This window comes from Cnephaeus nilssonii, assembly GCF_951640355.1.
Source record: "Cnephaeus nilssonii genome assembly, chromosome: 17".
NCBI lineage: Eukaryota > Metazoa > Chordata > Mammalia > Chiroptera > Vespertilionidae > Cnephaeus > Cnephaeus nilssonii.
This window is the reverse complement of record NC_137088.1, coordinates 34,912,360-34,927,378: the sequence shown is the minus strand read 5'-3', so window position 1 is coordinate 34,927,378 and position 15,019 is coordinate 34,912,360. Positions and strand designations below refer to the sequence as shown.

Here is a 15,019-nt window from a genome sequence, read left to right as displayed (position 1 = left end):
AGTAACCAAGAGAAGCTATGTACTCTCCTTTTCCAGAGGCCTTTAAAACAGGACATCTGTTTTAGGCGTAGTCCTGTTTGAACAATAGGACTATACTGGTGTTTCTTCCTCTTCCTGTCCCCTAGTGGTAGCATTGGAGGCTTTTAGTCCACCTTTTACATGATTCTAGTACTTTGGTTATTAATAAGTGCAAAAATGACCACTATTACCAATAAGTATATTTATTGAGGACTTATTCAGTGTCTGGCCCTATGCTAGATGCAGGAGACAGAAAACCTGGATTCTTAGTCAGCCTCTAACCAACTGTGGGCAAATCACTTTGCCTCCTTTTCTTCATCTGTCAAATGAGGAATTTAGGTTATCTCAAAAAGGCCATTTCTGCTCTAATATTTCAGGATGATTTTTGTCTCTGGATATCAGCTCTTAAAATAGGAGAAGAATTTAAAAATTCTGAGATCAATTTACACTGCAAAATGATTTTCATGAATCAATAAGAAGGGGCTGGATAAATAAGTTGGAACTATATTTACGAGTTCCAAGGTATCAAAGTGAAACAAATAAGAAGATATTTTTAAAAATCATTTATGGGCTCTGAAGGTCACTTCCAACAAGACTACTAAGTTTTAGAGAATATATGAAAGGCTTTTTTCCGGCACCAATTATTGTTGCACAGCTTAACACATCTGCCTAATGAAGCTTTTATTTGAGAATTATTCTTCAAAGTACATCCCAGTCTCCTGCACCTGGGACATCAAATGTATTCAGTTTAGAAAGTTAAGTGTGCAGCCTTGGAGTTTTAAACCATCTGGGTAGGTAACCCAGCTCTACTACGCAGTAACTGTGTTCTTAGGCAAATTACTTACTTCCAAATCTGTGCCTTAATTTCCTCTTCTTTAAGGAGAATTATAAGTGTACCTACCTCATAGGATGTTGTGAAGATTCAGTGGGATGATCCAAATGCTGTGTTTGGCACAATACTTAGCAAAGACTTGGGGTTCTATTAATATTAGCTAATATAATTATTAAGGACATGCAGCATTTCCCCAGATATTCTAATAGAAGTTTTTCTTTCCGTAAGGGACAGCATAAAACACCAAAGGGAAATTATATCGTTCTGGTGCTTGATTTTATAATCCAGCATCTTTTCTGACCTGCTGCTTCCATACTCCCAAATAATGCTGCCTTTCAGGTTAGGGAAGTTACTTTATTTTTGCATATTGGTTGTATTTTTGTTTGAAGTGCTTTGTACTTTAGAATATTGTGCAAAGTCTACTCACTGACTATAGTATAGTTTAAAGCCAAGTTTGAAGGTCTAAGATAAAGGTCACATATTCATGTCCTTCCTCACAATGTCTGCATAGGGACTTTGGCCTTCTTGAAACACACTGAAGGTTGTGAAATGGATAGATATACCCTGATGCAACACACTCCTGTCACCCAGCTGGAAAGTTAAGACACTGTTACTTATCCCTGAGAAGGGCTGTTGTTCATCCTAATATTTCGTTCATTTGTTCTTTCATGGGTAATTGCATGAGTAACAAAAAACACCTACTCAACTTACGGCTTGGCAGAAACAGTAGCTTATGTTTTCTAGAGACAAAATTAGAAGCAGGCTCCCTGGACCCATCTCTAAGTCAAAATAAAATAAAATGTCTAGGGAACCACTGTGCCTCCCAGTAAACATGGTCCATGAAATAATATTGTTTAGGTCAAGATGTCCTAGAATAAGAGGACCGGGAGAAGGAAGGGGGAGGGAAAATATGTATGTGAGTAATACGTTTTCATAGAAATGAACAAGCAAGCTGTTTTTCTTTCTTACTTTGTCTTTTCTACATAGAAAAAGCAAACAGACTTTGTAGGACCCTAATCTTCCTCCTGCAATTATCAAAAAAAAAAAAAAAAGAAAAGAAAAACTGAGTATACATTGTGGAGGGGAAGGATTTTAGCTTAAATTGTATTTTATTTATAATATTAAAGATTACCATCTTTTCTGGGGAGCTTAAGTCTTAGCAAAACTAAACCATTGAGAAAGTACCTTTATTCCATTTTCACAGCAAAAAATGAATACTTATCTACTTTTCTCTATAAAATATGCTCATTCAGTTGGCAAGCACTTAGTAAACAACTGTGCATATGACTAAAGGAAAAACAGAATAGTAAGACACTGTCCTTTTGCTCCAGAACATAAGTTGAATGGTGAAGATATTTATCCAAATAAGTATATCAGAGTTAAGAGACAAGTACAAAATGCTGTGGGAATACAGAAAATGGAGAGTATTTTTTTAAGTTGGAGCATTTATGGAAGGTTTTCGTGGAGAAAGTAGCATTTGGACTATTATGGGATTTCCCACTATTGTTGGAAAGACAGATGGGCTTGTGAAGTGTAGCAATGAGGATGGGAAGAAGGTAGAGCAGCCTCAGCATGAACACAGATGAACAGACTAGAAAATGCAGAGCATGTTGAACGTGGTCAGAATAGAATATGCCTAACCAACCACAGGCTGTACCAAGAATGGGAGTGAGGTGTGGGATCCCTAGGGGAAAAGATCACTAGTGAAAAAATTAAGTCGAGGCCATGCCAGGGAGTCTTGAATGCCAAGCCAGGACATTTTAATTTATTATGACGGTCACAGCTTCTCCTGCTTTCCCACTGATGTGCCCTTAGTAGAAGAGGACAGCAAAAACACAGCATTCTTGGGGGTGGGAATGAATAGGTGGACAATGAAACTATTCTGTATGATACTGTAATGGTGGGTACAGGACATGCTCTGGTCAAAACCCATAGAATGTGCAACACAAAAAGTAAACCCTAATATAAACTATGGACCTTAGTTAATAGTAATGTTATCAATATTGGTTCATCAGTTTGTAACAAGTGTGTCACACTAATGCAAGTGTTAATAATAGGGGAAATCCAAGTTAATAATAGGGGAAATTGTGAGTTTCAGGGGTGAAGGGAAGGGAGAAAGGGGAAAGGGTATATGGGAACTCTGTACTTTCTGTTCAATTTTTATGTAAACCTAAAATCACTCAAAAAATAAAGTCTTTTTTGTTTTTAAATCCGCACCCGAGGACATTTTCATTGATTTTGAGAGAGAGAGAGGAAAGGAGGGGAAGAGAGAAAGAGAGAAAGACCAAAACCTCTGGCATGTGCCCCAACTGAGGCTAAGGATCAAACCAGCAACCTAGTTATGTGCCCTGACTGGGAATCGGACCCACGACCATTCCATTTATGGGAACAACGCTCCTACCAACTGAGCCACACCAGCCAGGAAAAGTCTGTTATTTTTTAAAGCCCTGGCTGGTGTTGCTCAGTGGATAGAGCATCAGCCTGCGAACTGAAAGGTCCTCGGTTCGATTCCAGTCAAAGGCATATGTCCGGGTTGTGGGCTTGATCCCAGTGGGGGAGGGGTGGCATGCAGGAGGCAGCCAATCAGTGATTCTTTCTCATCATTGATGTTGCTATCTCTCTCTTCCTCTCCTTCCTCTCTGAAATCAATAAAAATATGTATTTTTAAAATCGCGTGTTCATGAAATATACAAGTACAATTTTTTAGGAGTTTCATATTATATCTTTAAAATAACATGAATTTTTATTCTATTCATGTATGCATAAATGGGTATTTTAAGATTAAAATTTTCCCAAAACTTTTAATTAAGATCCATGACCCATCCTATCTAATAATAGAGTAACATGCAAATTACCATCACTCCGCTACGCTCACGATTGGGCGGCGGGAGGCTGGGGGGCGGGACTCGGGGTGGCCTATCCGGCCATTGAGAGGCACGGATCCGCTGCCACTGAGGGGGGCTACCCTGCTGTTGAGAGGTGCAGGGGGCAGGACTCCCACCCCCTGTGCCTCTCAACGGCCAGATCTGCGGCCGCTGAGGGGGCCTGCCGCGGACACCCAGCTGTGCCTCTCAACGGCAGGGTAGCCAGGTGTCCGCGGCAGCCCCCCTCAGCGGCCGTTGAGAGGCGCAGGGGGCGGGAGTCCCGCCTCCTGCGCCTCTCAACAGCAGGGTAGCCCCCCTCAGCGGCCGCGGACCATCAAAAGCATGGGAGCTGGGTGCCTGTCTACTCCAGCACCAGGCCTTTCAGAAGCCTCTGCCAAGCCGGAGGCTTCTGAAAGGCCTGGTGCACCAGCGGACAGGCACCCAGCTCCACCACGAAAAGCGAAAGCGTGTAGGGGACCCTACACGTGCATGATTCAATCATACACTGAGCCTCTAGTAAGGATATAATTCCTGTATTGAGAAGCTTGGCTTTGGATGACAGGGAGTCACTAAAGCCACACCAAAAGCGAAAAAGCCCTGGCTTGGTAGCTCAGCTGGTTGGAGCATTGTCCTGTGCACCAAAAATGGTTGCAGGTTCAGTTTCCTGCCTGGGCACATCCCTAGGTTGTGGCGCGTATGGGAGGCAGTGGATTGATGTTTCTCTTTCACATCAATATCTCTCTCTCTCTCTCTCTCAAATCAATAAACATATCCTCGGGGGAGGATTTAAAAAAAAAAAAGTGAAACTAAACCAGTAAAATGATGAGCAACCAATTTTTCTTGCAACACATATTTTTGCATCTTTACTTTCATTTCCCAGTGTTCATACAGAGGCGTATACAGTACCTTTAACTCACTCAGTGAACCTTTATTTTAATGAGAAGTAGTTGATAAACCAACTTTTATGGGTAGTGCAGTTGAAACAAGAGAGGTATATTTTGACATGAAAGTAATTTATACTAAGAAAAATGTGAAATAAGCCTGCTGAGGAGATGGGCAAAGTAAATGGAATGACTTGGGTTAGGTAGGTTTAGATGTATTTTATTTATTTCAGAGAGAGGAAGAGTGAAAGAGAGATAGGAACATCAATTGAAAAAATCATTGATTGGCTGCCTCCTGCTTGTCCCACATTGGGGATCAAGCCCGAAAGCCAGGCATGTGCCCTGACCAGGAATTGAACCCTGATCTCCTGAGTCATAGGTAAATGCTAAACCACCGAGCAACACCCGCTGGGCTTTTTTTTTTTTTTTTTTTTTTTAATTTTAGAGAGAGAGAAACATTGAAGTGAGAGAGAAACATGGTTCAGTTGCCTCCCATATGCAACCTGACTGGGGATCAAACCTGCAACCTGGGTATGTGCCCTGACCGGGAATCGAACCAGCAACCTTTCTATGCATGGGACAACACTCAACTAACTGAGCCACACTGGGCAGGACTAGATATATTTTGAGACAAAGAATTCAGTTTGATGGGTGCCCCTGTCATTGAGAGCATAAACTTTTTACTAGATGTCATTGAGACCCACTATGACCTTCATGCTATCACCAGTGCACATTCCTCTTTTTGTTGTGTAGTGTTTACACTGTAACACAGATAACTTAAGGTTGTTTGGGTGCTTATTTATGTAGATATTCAGACATGTGAACCCAAACTGTGCCTAATGAGTCCTCGTGGAACCACTGAAGCACATTCATAGGACTAGGCTCCTCGTTTGTGTTTTCAAGGCACTTTGTTTTTCTTATGAAGACCACAACTGGAATCTTTAACCTCATGCAAAAATCAGCCTTTGAGAGTGAATTCCTTAGCTCTCTGCTTGCTGGGAAAATACAAGACACCCATTCCCAGATACCCTTAGGAGAACAGCCCTTCCTGCATAAACTATTTTCATCAGTGAGAGAATATATACAGAACAGAGTTTCTAGATCAGTCTCGAGTTTGAATTCTCTACTTACTAGCTGTTGGACACTGGACAAGTCACTGTACTCCTGTAGTCCTAGCCTACCTATCTCTAAAGTGGAGATATTATCGTGGGTTACATGAAGTCAAAGGTAGAATGCGTCTTTTATGTGCGAGGTACTCAAATATTAGTTTGCTTTCCCCTTTTTATGCTAATTTTATGCTAAAATTCCATCGATTCATTTGGTATTTAATAAATAAATGTTTAAGGAGCACCTACCATAAGCCAAGCAAGCTCTTTGCTAGGAGATAGGGATATAATTGCAAATAAGACAGGTAAGCATGTGATTTCAGGTGCCCTAGAATTTGGGGGCAATTCATTTCTTTGCCTCTAACAGCAATTTCAAATTCCCACACCTCTCTACTGGTATTTTTGACCAAGGAGTTAACATTTAAAATACTTGTGACTGCCCTTGCCTCAGTGGATAGCGTATCAGCCCAAGGACTGAAGGGTCCCAGGTTGAATTCCAGTCAAGGGCATGTATTTCGTTTGCAGGCAGATCCTTCAGGCACAATTCTCGTGATCTCTGGCCCCAAGGCAGCATGTGGGAGGCAACCAATCGATGAATCTTTCTCACACATCAGTGTTTCTCTCTGTGTGTCTCTCCCCTCTCTTCTACTCTCTCTAAAAAAATTAATGAAAAAATATCCTCACCTTAGGTGAGGATTAACAAAAAATAAACAAACAAATAAATAAATAAACAAATAAATAAAATACTTGTGACTGCTTTTTGGCACCACTTCAATAGTGAACTGGTTTCAGGTAAACCAAGTCAGACAGGTTCCCATTGCATAAAGGTTTAAAGTTTACCCACTTCAATCTCACAAGTCCACATTAAATACTTAGAACCAAAATCTCTGAGGGTTTTATTTCACTTACTGTGACCACAAAACATATTTAGAAAAATGCATGTGGCATATGAAGCAGGCAATTCATGAAACAAGTTATTCTGTGGTTCTGTGACCCTCCAACATCCATATCAGTATTTTTATCTTTGTGTGTGTGTGTGTGTGTGTGTGTGTGTGTGTGTGTGTGTGTGTGTGTTTTATGTTTCCTTGTTTTCATTTTTGTTTTGTCTTGGAGGTGGTTTAAAATGAATTCTGGGCCAGATTCTCATTTTAACATTCCCTCATTGATATTCAAATACGTTTCACATATCTCTAACCTCTCTGTTCTCAATATGGGGAATGCTTTCTCCTCTTTAAGGAAAACTGTATACACAGAAAACATAAATATTTGAGTGTTTTCATAGCACAGAAGGGATCTTCTCTTTTTTTTTAAGATTCATTTTGGCATTACTTTAAGAATAAAATTGCGTTATAATACAGTTAAAGAATAAAGTCTTTATGTATATATATTTTTATTGATTTCAGAGAGGAAGGGAGAGGGAGAGAGAAAGAGAAACATCAATGATGAGAGAGAATTGATGCCTCCTACACACCCCACACTGGGAGTCAAGCCTGCAATCCAGACATGTGCCCTGACTGGGAATCGAACCGCGACCTCCTGGTTCATAGGTCAACACTCAACCACTGAGCCACGCAGGCTGGGCAAGAATAAATTCTTATCTAAATTTAATATACCAACTTTCTGTCGCATAAAAACATTATAAACATTAATAGAAAAGCAAAATTTTCATCCTAAAGAGAAAACTATTTAGGATCTCTAATTTCAAGAAAGTAAAATTGTCCCAGAACTCTATGCTCTTTAAAAATTAACAGACTTGATTGATGACCTTCTATAGAAGATAATGAGGGCAGGGCTGACTGCAGGACATTTTCATGGAGTACACTATACATGTTGATACTGTTACAGGGTTCTCTACTGTGATATCCAGCTAAGCGATGACTTTCTTTAGTAAAACAAATTGGGCAGCACTAAGAAGGTGGGTTATGTTCTCTTCTCCAGATGAAATCACATTACCAAACATTCTTTCAGTTCCCTTTCTACATATCTTTAGAGGATTGCTCTGTTCTCCAGGACCAACTTCATAGCTATGCTTTTTTCCATTTCAGAAATTACCATGGTTGACACAGAGATGCCATTTTGGCCCACCAACTTTGGAATCAGCTCCGTGGATCTTTCCGTAATGGATGACCACTCCCACGCCTTTGACATCAAACCCTTCACCACTGTTGATTTCTCCAGTATTTCCACTCCACACTATGAAGACATTCCATTCGCAAGAGCTGACCCAATGGTTGCTGATTATAAGTATGACCTGAAGCTCCAAGATTACCAAAGTATGATGTTTATTTTCACTTTTCAGATTACTAAGACTAGCATTGGACTCAATAACACTGGAGTAAGTGCTCCAGAGACTAAAACTCTATAGAGAAGACATTTACCTTTAATTTATTCATCCACATATCCATGAAATATTAGGTATTTATTATATACCAGAAAGGAAGTCAGTGTGTTAATCCCCCAGAACATTCTTTCCTTTTGTCCCCTCTTCTTTCTCTCTTCTTTTTTCTTTTCTTGGTTCTTCTTAAAAGCATTATCCAGTATGATTATATTGCCAGGTATATATCAGGCTAAGAGTCCATCACCCAAGCTTTGAATTCTTTTGAATTCAAAAGTTACTTACTAACTATAGGTTAGTAAGTAACAGCTTGCTATCTTATTATCATCAAATTACTAAATTATAATCCAATTTTTTCTAATTCTGCCATTTGAGAAGCTTACACTGAAACCTAAACTGGTAAGGGAATTAAACCTGTGGTTCTGTGACCTTCCAACACCCATAATACTAAAGCTCTAACAGACAACATATAGTATTTGAGACAATTAAGGTTATTTTATAAATAACACAAATTTAAATTTTTACAAGTTGGTCTATTGATAAATCTTCATACCATTAACTCAACTCACATCGAAACATCAGACTCAAGAAAAACTAAAACTGCACTTTTCAAGATGAAACAAATTTCTATGATGCTATTTCCTTGATTTTTATCTCTTTGTTTACTGATATGCTGGTTTTCCAAAGCCACCACTATGTAATTGGTAACCATTACTTGACAGTAAGAACTTCCTGTATTTCTAGTGTGTTTTTTTAAGATAAATCATATACTTGGTTATATTAATATGTGTGGTTTTCAGTTAGAGCCTAATACGGAAATTTAATGGCCCTAATCTTAACCAATGGAAAAGTAGTGCTTAATTTCCACAGGTTGTTTCACTCTCTATCAAAGATCATTTTATAAGCCACCTTTTCTGACTCAACACTGATGGTAACCTAGTCTCTTATTTTTTATGTTCCTTCTGTGTGTCTTTTGCAAGAGTGGTTTAAAAATATTTCTAAAATGCAGCATTTAAATTAAAATACACAGTTTAATATTGTGAAAATGTCAAGTACAGCATATTACGTAGAAAAATAACCTTGATTGTCTCAAATACTATACTAGTATATGGGGTGTTGGAGGGTCATAGAACCACAGGCTTAATTCCCTTCCCAACTTTATTTATACAGGTGAAGCTCAAAGATGCTGTGACTTGCCCATGCTTACCAAGCCTACTTCTCCTATGTCTTTTCATGCTCCATAGTGGTTCTACACTTAAATAATAAAAATACGGCATTAAGGTATACTGTAGTGACTTGCCCTATTGCCTTTTTAGTATTGTTTTTCATGTAATAATGATCTGCTCACATTTTTCTATACACAGATGCAATCAAAGTGGAGCCTGCATCCCCACCTTATTATTCTGAAAAGGCTCAACTATACAATAAGCCTCATGAAGAGCCTTCCAACTCCCTCATGGCAATTGAATGCCGTGTCTGTGGAGATAAAGCTTCCGGGTTTCACTACGGAGTTCATGCTTGTGAAGGATGCAAGGTAAAAAGTAATTTTCTTCTTTCTTCAAAGAATTTGTTGAAAATGTACCTATTGTTTCATTTCCTTTTGCAAACACATGACAAGGAATTGAGATAAAATTGTCAAACTTTTTTTTTAAAACCCACTACTCAAATAATATAGTATTTGAAAACCTAAGAAAATTAATAAAAGCAGAGTTACTTTGCCTCACTTTTCTTCCTCCAGATTGGTTCTAGAAGGCACTGATCTAATTTAATCCTCATATCTTGCAGATTTTTTTTTTAAGTGACTTGATCAAGGGATCAAGGCAAGATACTGATGAACTGGCCCAAAACCCAGATTTCTGATTTTTCCAGTGTTGTTTTTTCACTGTACCATGTAATATTTTATATATGTAAGGCTTGGCAGATCTAATAGATAAATAGATAGGTAGACAGATAATCTTTATTTGAGTCTTAGAACAGTCCTATAAGGTTGAGCTTATATATGGCCACTAACAGATGTAGAAATTATGAATTAGTGAAACTTTCCCATGGTCATCCATTAGTAAATGGCAGAGTTAGGACTCCTAAACCAGTGCTCTGTGTTTTCCTACTCAGCATCAATTGAGTCATGTATAAATATGGGCTGATAAAGAAATATAACTATTTTGGGAAGGAGATACTATTTCTCTTCACCTTTTTTCTTTGTGAAAAGGGGAATTTTGGAAAGTTCAAACATTTAGTAATATTATGCGCAAGCATTAAAAAAACGTTAACCAACTCATATTTTCACATGTAGTCTTTTAAAATAATTAATTTTAATATACTAAGTGACTAAAATAGTAATAGAATAGTTTTTATTTTTTAAATATATTTTTTATTGATTTCATTGAGGAAGGGAGAGGGAGAGAGAGTTAGAAACATCAATGATGAGAATCATTGATCAGCTGCCTCCTGCATGCCCCCTACTGGGAATCGAGCCCCCAACCCGGGCAAGTTCTCTGACTGGGAATCAAACCATGACCTCCTGGTTCATAGGTCGATGGTCAACCACTGAGCTACCCCAGCTGGGCTAGAATCGTTTTGTTTTTTTTCTTGTTTTTGTTTTTCTTTTCTTTTTTTCTTTTCTTTTTTTCCTGTTAGAATAGTTTTTATTATATACTCCAGGGTTCAGAATAAATTGTTCATATTTACCTTATAAAGTAAATGTTTAGCTTTTATAAATTTTTTATAAATATAAAATTTTAAATATTTCATATTTTGTATATTTTCTAAACATTATATTATAAAATACTTATCTTATAAAATAAATACTGCTTATATTATATGAGTCAGATTTAATCCAGGGTTGGGCTTTTTTATTCAGCCCTAGCCAGTTTTGTTCAGTGGTTAGAGTGTCAGCCCATAGACTGAAGGGGCTCTGGTTCAACTCTCATCAAGGACACGTACCTCAGTTGCAGGCTTGATCCTCGGCCCCAGTTGGGGTGCATGCGGGAGATAACTAATTCATGTATCTCTCTCACATCAATGTTTCTATCTGTCTCTCCCCCTCCCTTTCACCCTCTCTAAAAATCAGTGGAAAAAATATCCTCAGGTGAGGATTAACAACAAATCTACACGGGTGTGGGGGTGGGGGGGACAATGGTAAGATATGTACACATATAATACCTAAATAAAAAAAAGTGAAAAAAAATAAAAATAAAAGATATCTGCACATTTAAAAAAAAAAAAGAGTAAGATGTAAATTGGCCATACCTTCATGATGCCCACCAGCCAATCAGGAGTGAGTATGCAAATTAACCCAACAAATATGGCGGGTTAATTTGCATACACAGGTGCCGAGTGGCCGGGGGTGGGGTGGGACACTTGTGTCGTTGCCATGGCGACGATGCAGGCATTCCGCACCGCCCCAGCCACTCTGGGCCTCTGGGCAGCGTGTGAAGGTGGAAAGGCGGCTCCCGGCCAGAGAAAAAAGGCGTCTCCTGCCGGAGCAAAGACAGTGCCAGCAGCCAGGGGAAGGAAAGCCCATTCTTTCATGAATCTTCGTGCATCGGGCCTCTAGTATGTATATATATATACATACTGTATATATATATATATATATATATATATATATATATGTATATATATATATGTATATACATATATATATGTATATACATATATATATATATTCTTTAGAATAATAAATACACAAAACTATTTTCTGAAATCGTGACTAATACATCTCCAGCTCACCAGTTCACAGACTTCATAATAATCATGAGAGTAAATTGTTGAAATTGCACATCTGAAATAATAAATAAGAATATTTTTGAAGAGTTTCTTTATCAGTAATATGAAGAAATTTGGTAGAAGCCTGCTTCATCCAGTGGCATAAGATACCATCCTTGTCCCCATAGAGCTCTCAGTTTTAGTTGGGCAGTGGAGGAGGAGCAGGAAATAAACATAAATATAATAAGTAAATTGTATAGTATGCTAGAAAGTCATAAGTCTATGGCGGGGAGGGAAGAAAAACTAGAGCAAAGTAAAGGAGATCAATGGTTCCAGAGGAAAATGGGGCAGGGGCAAGCCACAGTATTAAATAGGTGGATCTCTCCCCCTTACCTCCACCCTCCCCTACCTTCCCTCTGAGGTTTGACAGTCTGATCGATGCTTCTCTGTCTCTGGATCTGTTTTTGTTTATCAGTTTATGTTGTTCATTATATTCCATAAATGATTGAGATCATGTGATATTTATCTTAATCTGACTGGCTTATTCAACCAAAGGACTTGTATGCATGCATATAAGCCTAACCAATGGACACAGACACCAGGTGGGTGAGGGAATGAGTGGGGGGGTGGGGGGACAATAGGGGGCTAAGGACACATATGTAATACTTTAATCAATAAAGAAAAAAAAACTAAAAATAAAAATACTTAGGTATCAAGCAAATAAATAAATAAGGTGGATAAGCCTCATTGAGAAGTTGAGGTGTTAGCAAAACTTGAAGGCAATGAGGGAAATAGGCAAATGAATATTTAGAGAAAGAGCTTTCCACATGAGAGAAAGAAGTAGAAAGTGACTTCAGGATTTTGGCTTGAAAAAGTAAGAGGAAGGAGTTGTATCAACTGAAATAGAAAAGCTGTGGTGAAGTAAGTCTGTAGGGGTAAGATCAGGACTTTAGTGTTGGATATGCTGGGTTTGAGATGGCTATTAGATTTCCAAGTGAAGATGCCAAGTAAGCAGAGTTGTCTAGAGTTCAAGATAGAAATGTGGAGAAAATAAAAATGCACATCAATGACAGAATCATACTCATTCAGTGCTTTTTGTATCAAACAGGACCAGATAAATTTGGAAGAATTAAAAACTGAGTTTCATGAAAATGAGCACAATAGAAATGAATAGGAATACTCTGAACAAAAAAAAAGTGGAGTTAGAAAACATTTCTGATTAGATTTTTTTTCAAGTTTTTCCAAAAAATATAAATACTGCAGCATGCAGTTAGTCTCAAATTGACATATTTGCTTTTTTAAGATAGCAGTCAATTTTCTGAGGATTTATATATTACTAGTAGCCCTGCACATGAATCCATGCCCCAGTAGCTCTCTGCGGGGCCTGGCCGCTCTGCACCTGCTGCCCAGAGGCTCTCTGCGGCCCAGAGGCCCATCCACGGCCGGGTGCAGAATGCTTGCCTCATCGCCGGGGCAACAACGCAAGCATTCCGTGCCCCGGCCTGGCCAGAGGCCCATCCACGGCTGGGCAAGGAACACTTGCCTTGTCGCTGGGGCAACGAGGAAAGTCTTCCCCCGTCACCCCGGCCGCTCCGTGCCCGCTGCCCAGAGGCCCTCCATGGCTGGGGTGGATCGCTTGCCCCATCGCCGCAGCGACGAAGCAAGCATTCCACCAGGCCGCTCATGCTGCCCACTCTCAGTGGCTGGCCGCCCCCCCCCCCCCCCCCGGGACTGGGGGACTGCAGCGGAGCTGAGAGAACTGGGCGCCGCCATCTTGTGGCTATGGGCGCCACCATCTTTGTGATAGAGTGACAGTTAATTTGCATATTACCCTTTTATTAGATAGGATTTCTCATGTTATTTTCCATTATCTCTTTTTGTTTTCAGGCTACAATGATTATGGAACACACACATTTTCAACTGCATAAATAAATGAAACCAATTCTGCAGGAAATTATGCAACATAGAGAATTCCAAAAAATTATTCACATGTGGATTTTTATTGGCCCTGATAATGTATTAGGATGAAATGATTGTAACTTTGCCAAACTGCTTAGCACAATTATAAGGGCTTGGCATGCTGTTGGAATGGTTTGCAGAGAGACTGAACTGATTACATGGTGTTTTATTTGCATTACATTAAATCCAGAGCACTTTGTAGAGCATGCTGAAGTCCAAATGTAGAGCCAAAATACATTGAATGACATTAGTTGGATGTGGTCATCTTCTAAGAGCTAAAACAAGACACTGGAAATGCTCTGGTTCTTTATTTTATAGGAAAGAAAATTCAGTTGCCTAAAGTCACCAGGGCCAGAACTGTGTGAAATACCCAGGCCAGTGTTCCTTTAGCCATATGTTGTTGCTTCAATGTATCACAAAGACTTAGAATTTGCTTCTTTTTTTTTTCTTCATTATCTTTTTGCAGGGTTTCTTCCGGAGAACAATCAGATTGAAGCTTATTTATGATAGGTGTGATCTTAACTGTCGGATCCACAAAAAAAGTAGAAATAAATGTCAGTATTGTCGCTTTCAGAAATGCCTTGCTGTGGGGATGTCTCATAATGGTAAGTGAACACTTAGCACCACATACTTCATTATTCTCTTACTAGAAGCCCAGCACATGAAATTGTGCGGCACTGCCCACCCACGAGGCCTCACTGTGCTTGCAGCCCCGCCCACCCACGCCGGTCTTTGGTTGTTACAGCGTTAGGGCCAACAGTCATTTTATATGTACAGATGGCTGCCAGATCAGTAGATATGAAGGCCGTTGATGAAATTGTGCAGTTTTTCCACAGAATGCCAGATTTCAGAATATTGCATACTGGGTGTGAGTTTTTAAGTTGTTAGTACGGAATCCTCTCTGGTTGGGCATCTGCCATGATGAGAGAAAAGACTTGAAAATCTGGGGAGGTGATGGAAATGACTAGTATTTTAAAACAAATGTAAGGATAACTGATTTTTTATGTTGTTTTAATAGTATTAAAAACAATTGTACTTTACTTTTGTGTATCAGTAGTTTCTTTCTAATTTTAATGTAAGAAAATTTTGAATATGGAACTTTAGGTAGCTTCTCAGAATTTAGATGTGGTTTTTTTTTCCTCTTCACTATGCAAAGATGAGTGTAGGTATAGCAGTAGCTTTGACTTTGAGCAGCATACAAACTTGTGGATAAAGAAATATTTTAAAGTTCCACAAAACTTCAGTGTCCATAGAAACCTAAGAGAATAACACTTTCTACTTTTTAAACTCATATCAAAAACCAAGCTTATGATTAG

General features: G+C 39.0%; 1 protein-coding gene across 4 annotated transcripts in view; it reads left to right on the top strand.

Annotated features, from left to right (window-relative positions):
• Positions 1-15,019, top strand: part of PPARG (peroxisome proliferator activated receptor gamma) — a 142,266-nt gene that overhangs the window by 86,327 nt on the left and 40,920 nt on the right. For all 4 annotated transcript variants that reach the window (XM_079794990.1, XM_079794992.1, XM_079794993.1 and 1 more), the window contains exons 3-5: positions 7,747-7,974; positions 9,401-9,570; positions 14,170-14,308. In XM_079794990.1, coding sequence (XP_079651116.1) covers positions 7,755-7,974; positions 9,401-9,570; positions 14,170-14,308 — 529 coding nt within the window. In that variant the 5' untranslated portion in view covers positions 7,747-7,754. The remainder of the gene's footprint in view (positions 1-7,746; positions 7,975-9,400; positions 9,571-14,169; positions 14,309-15,019) is intronic.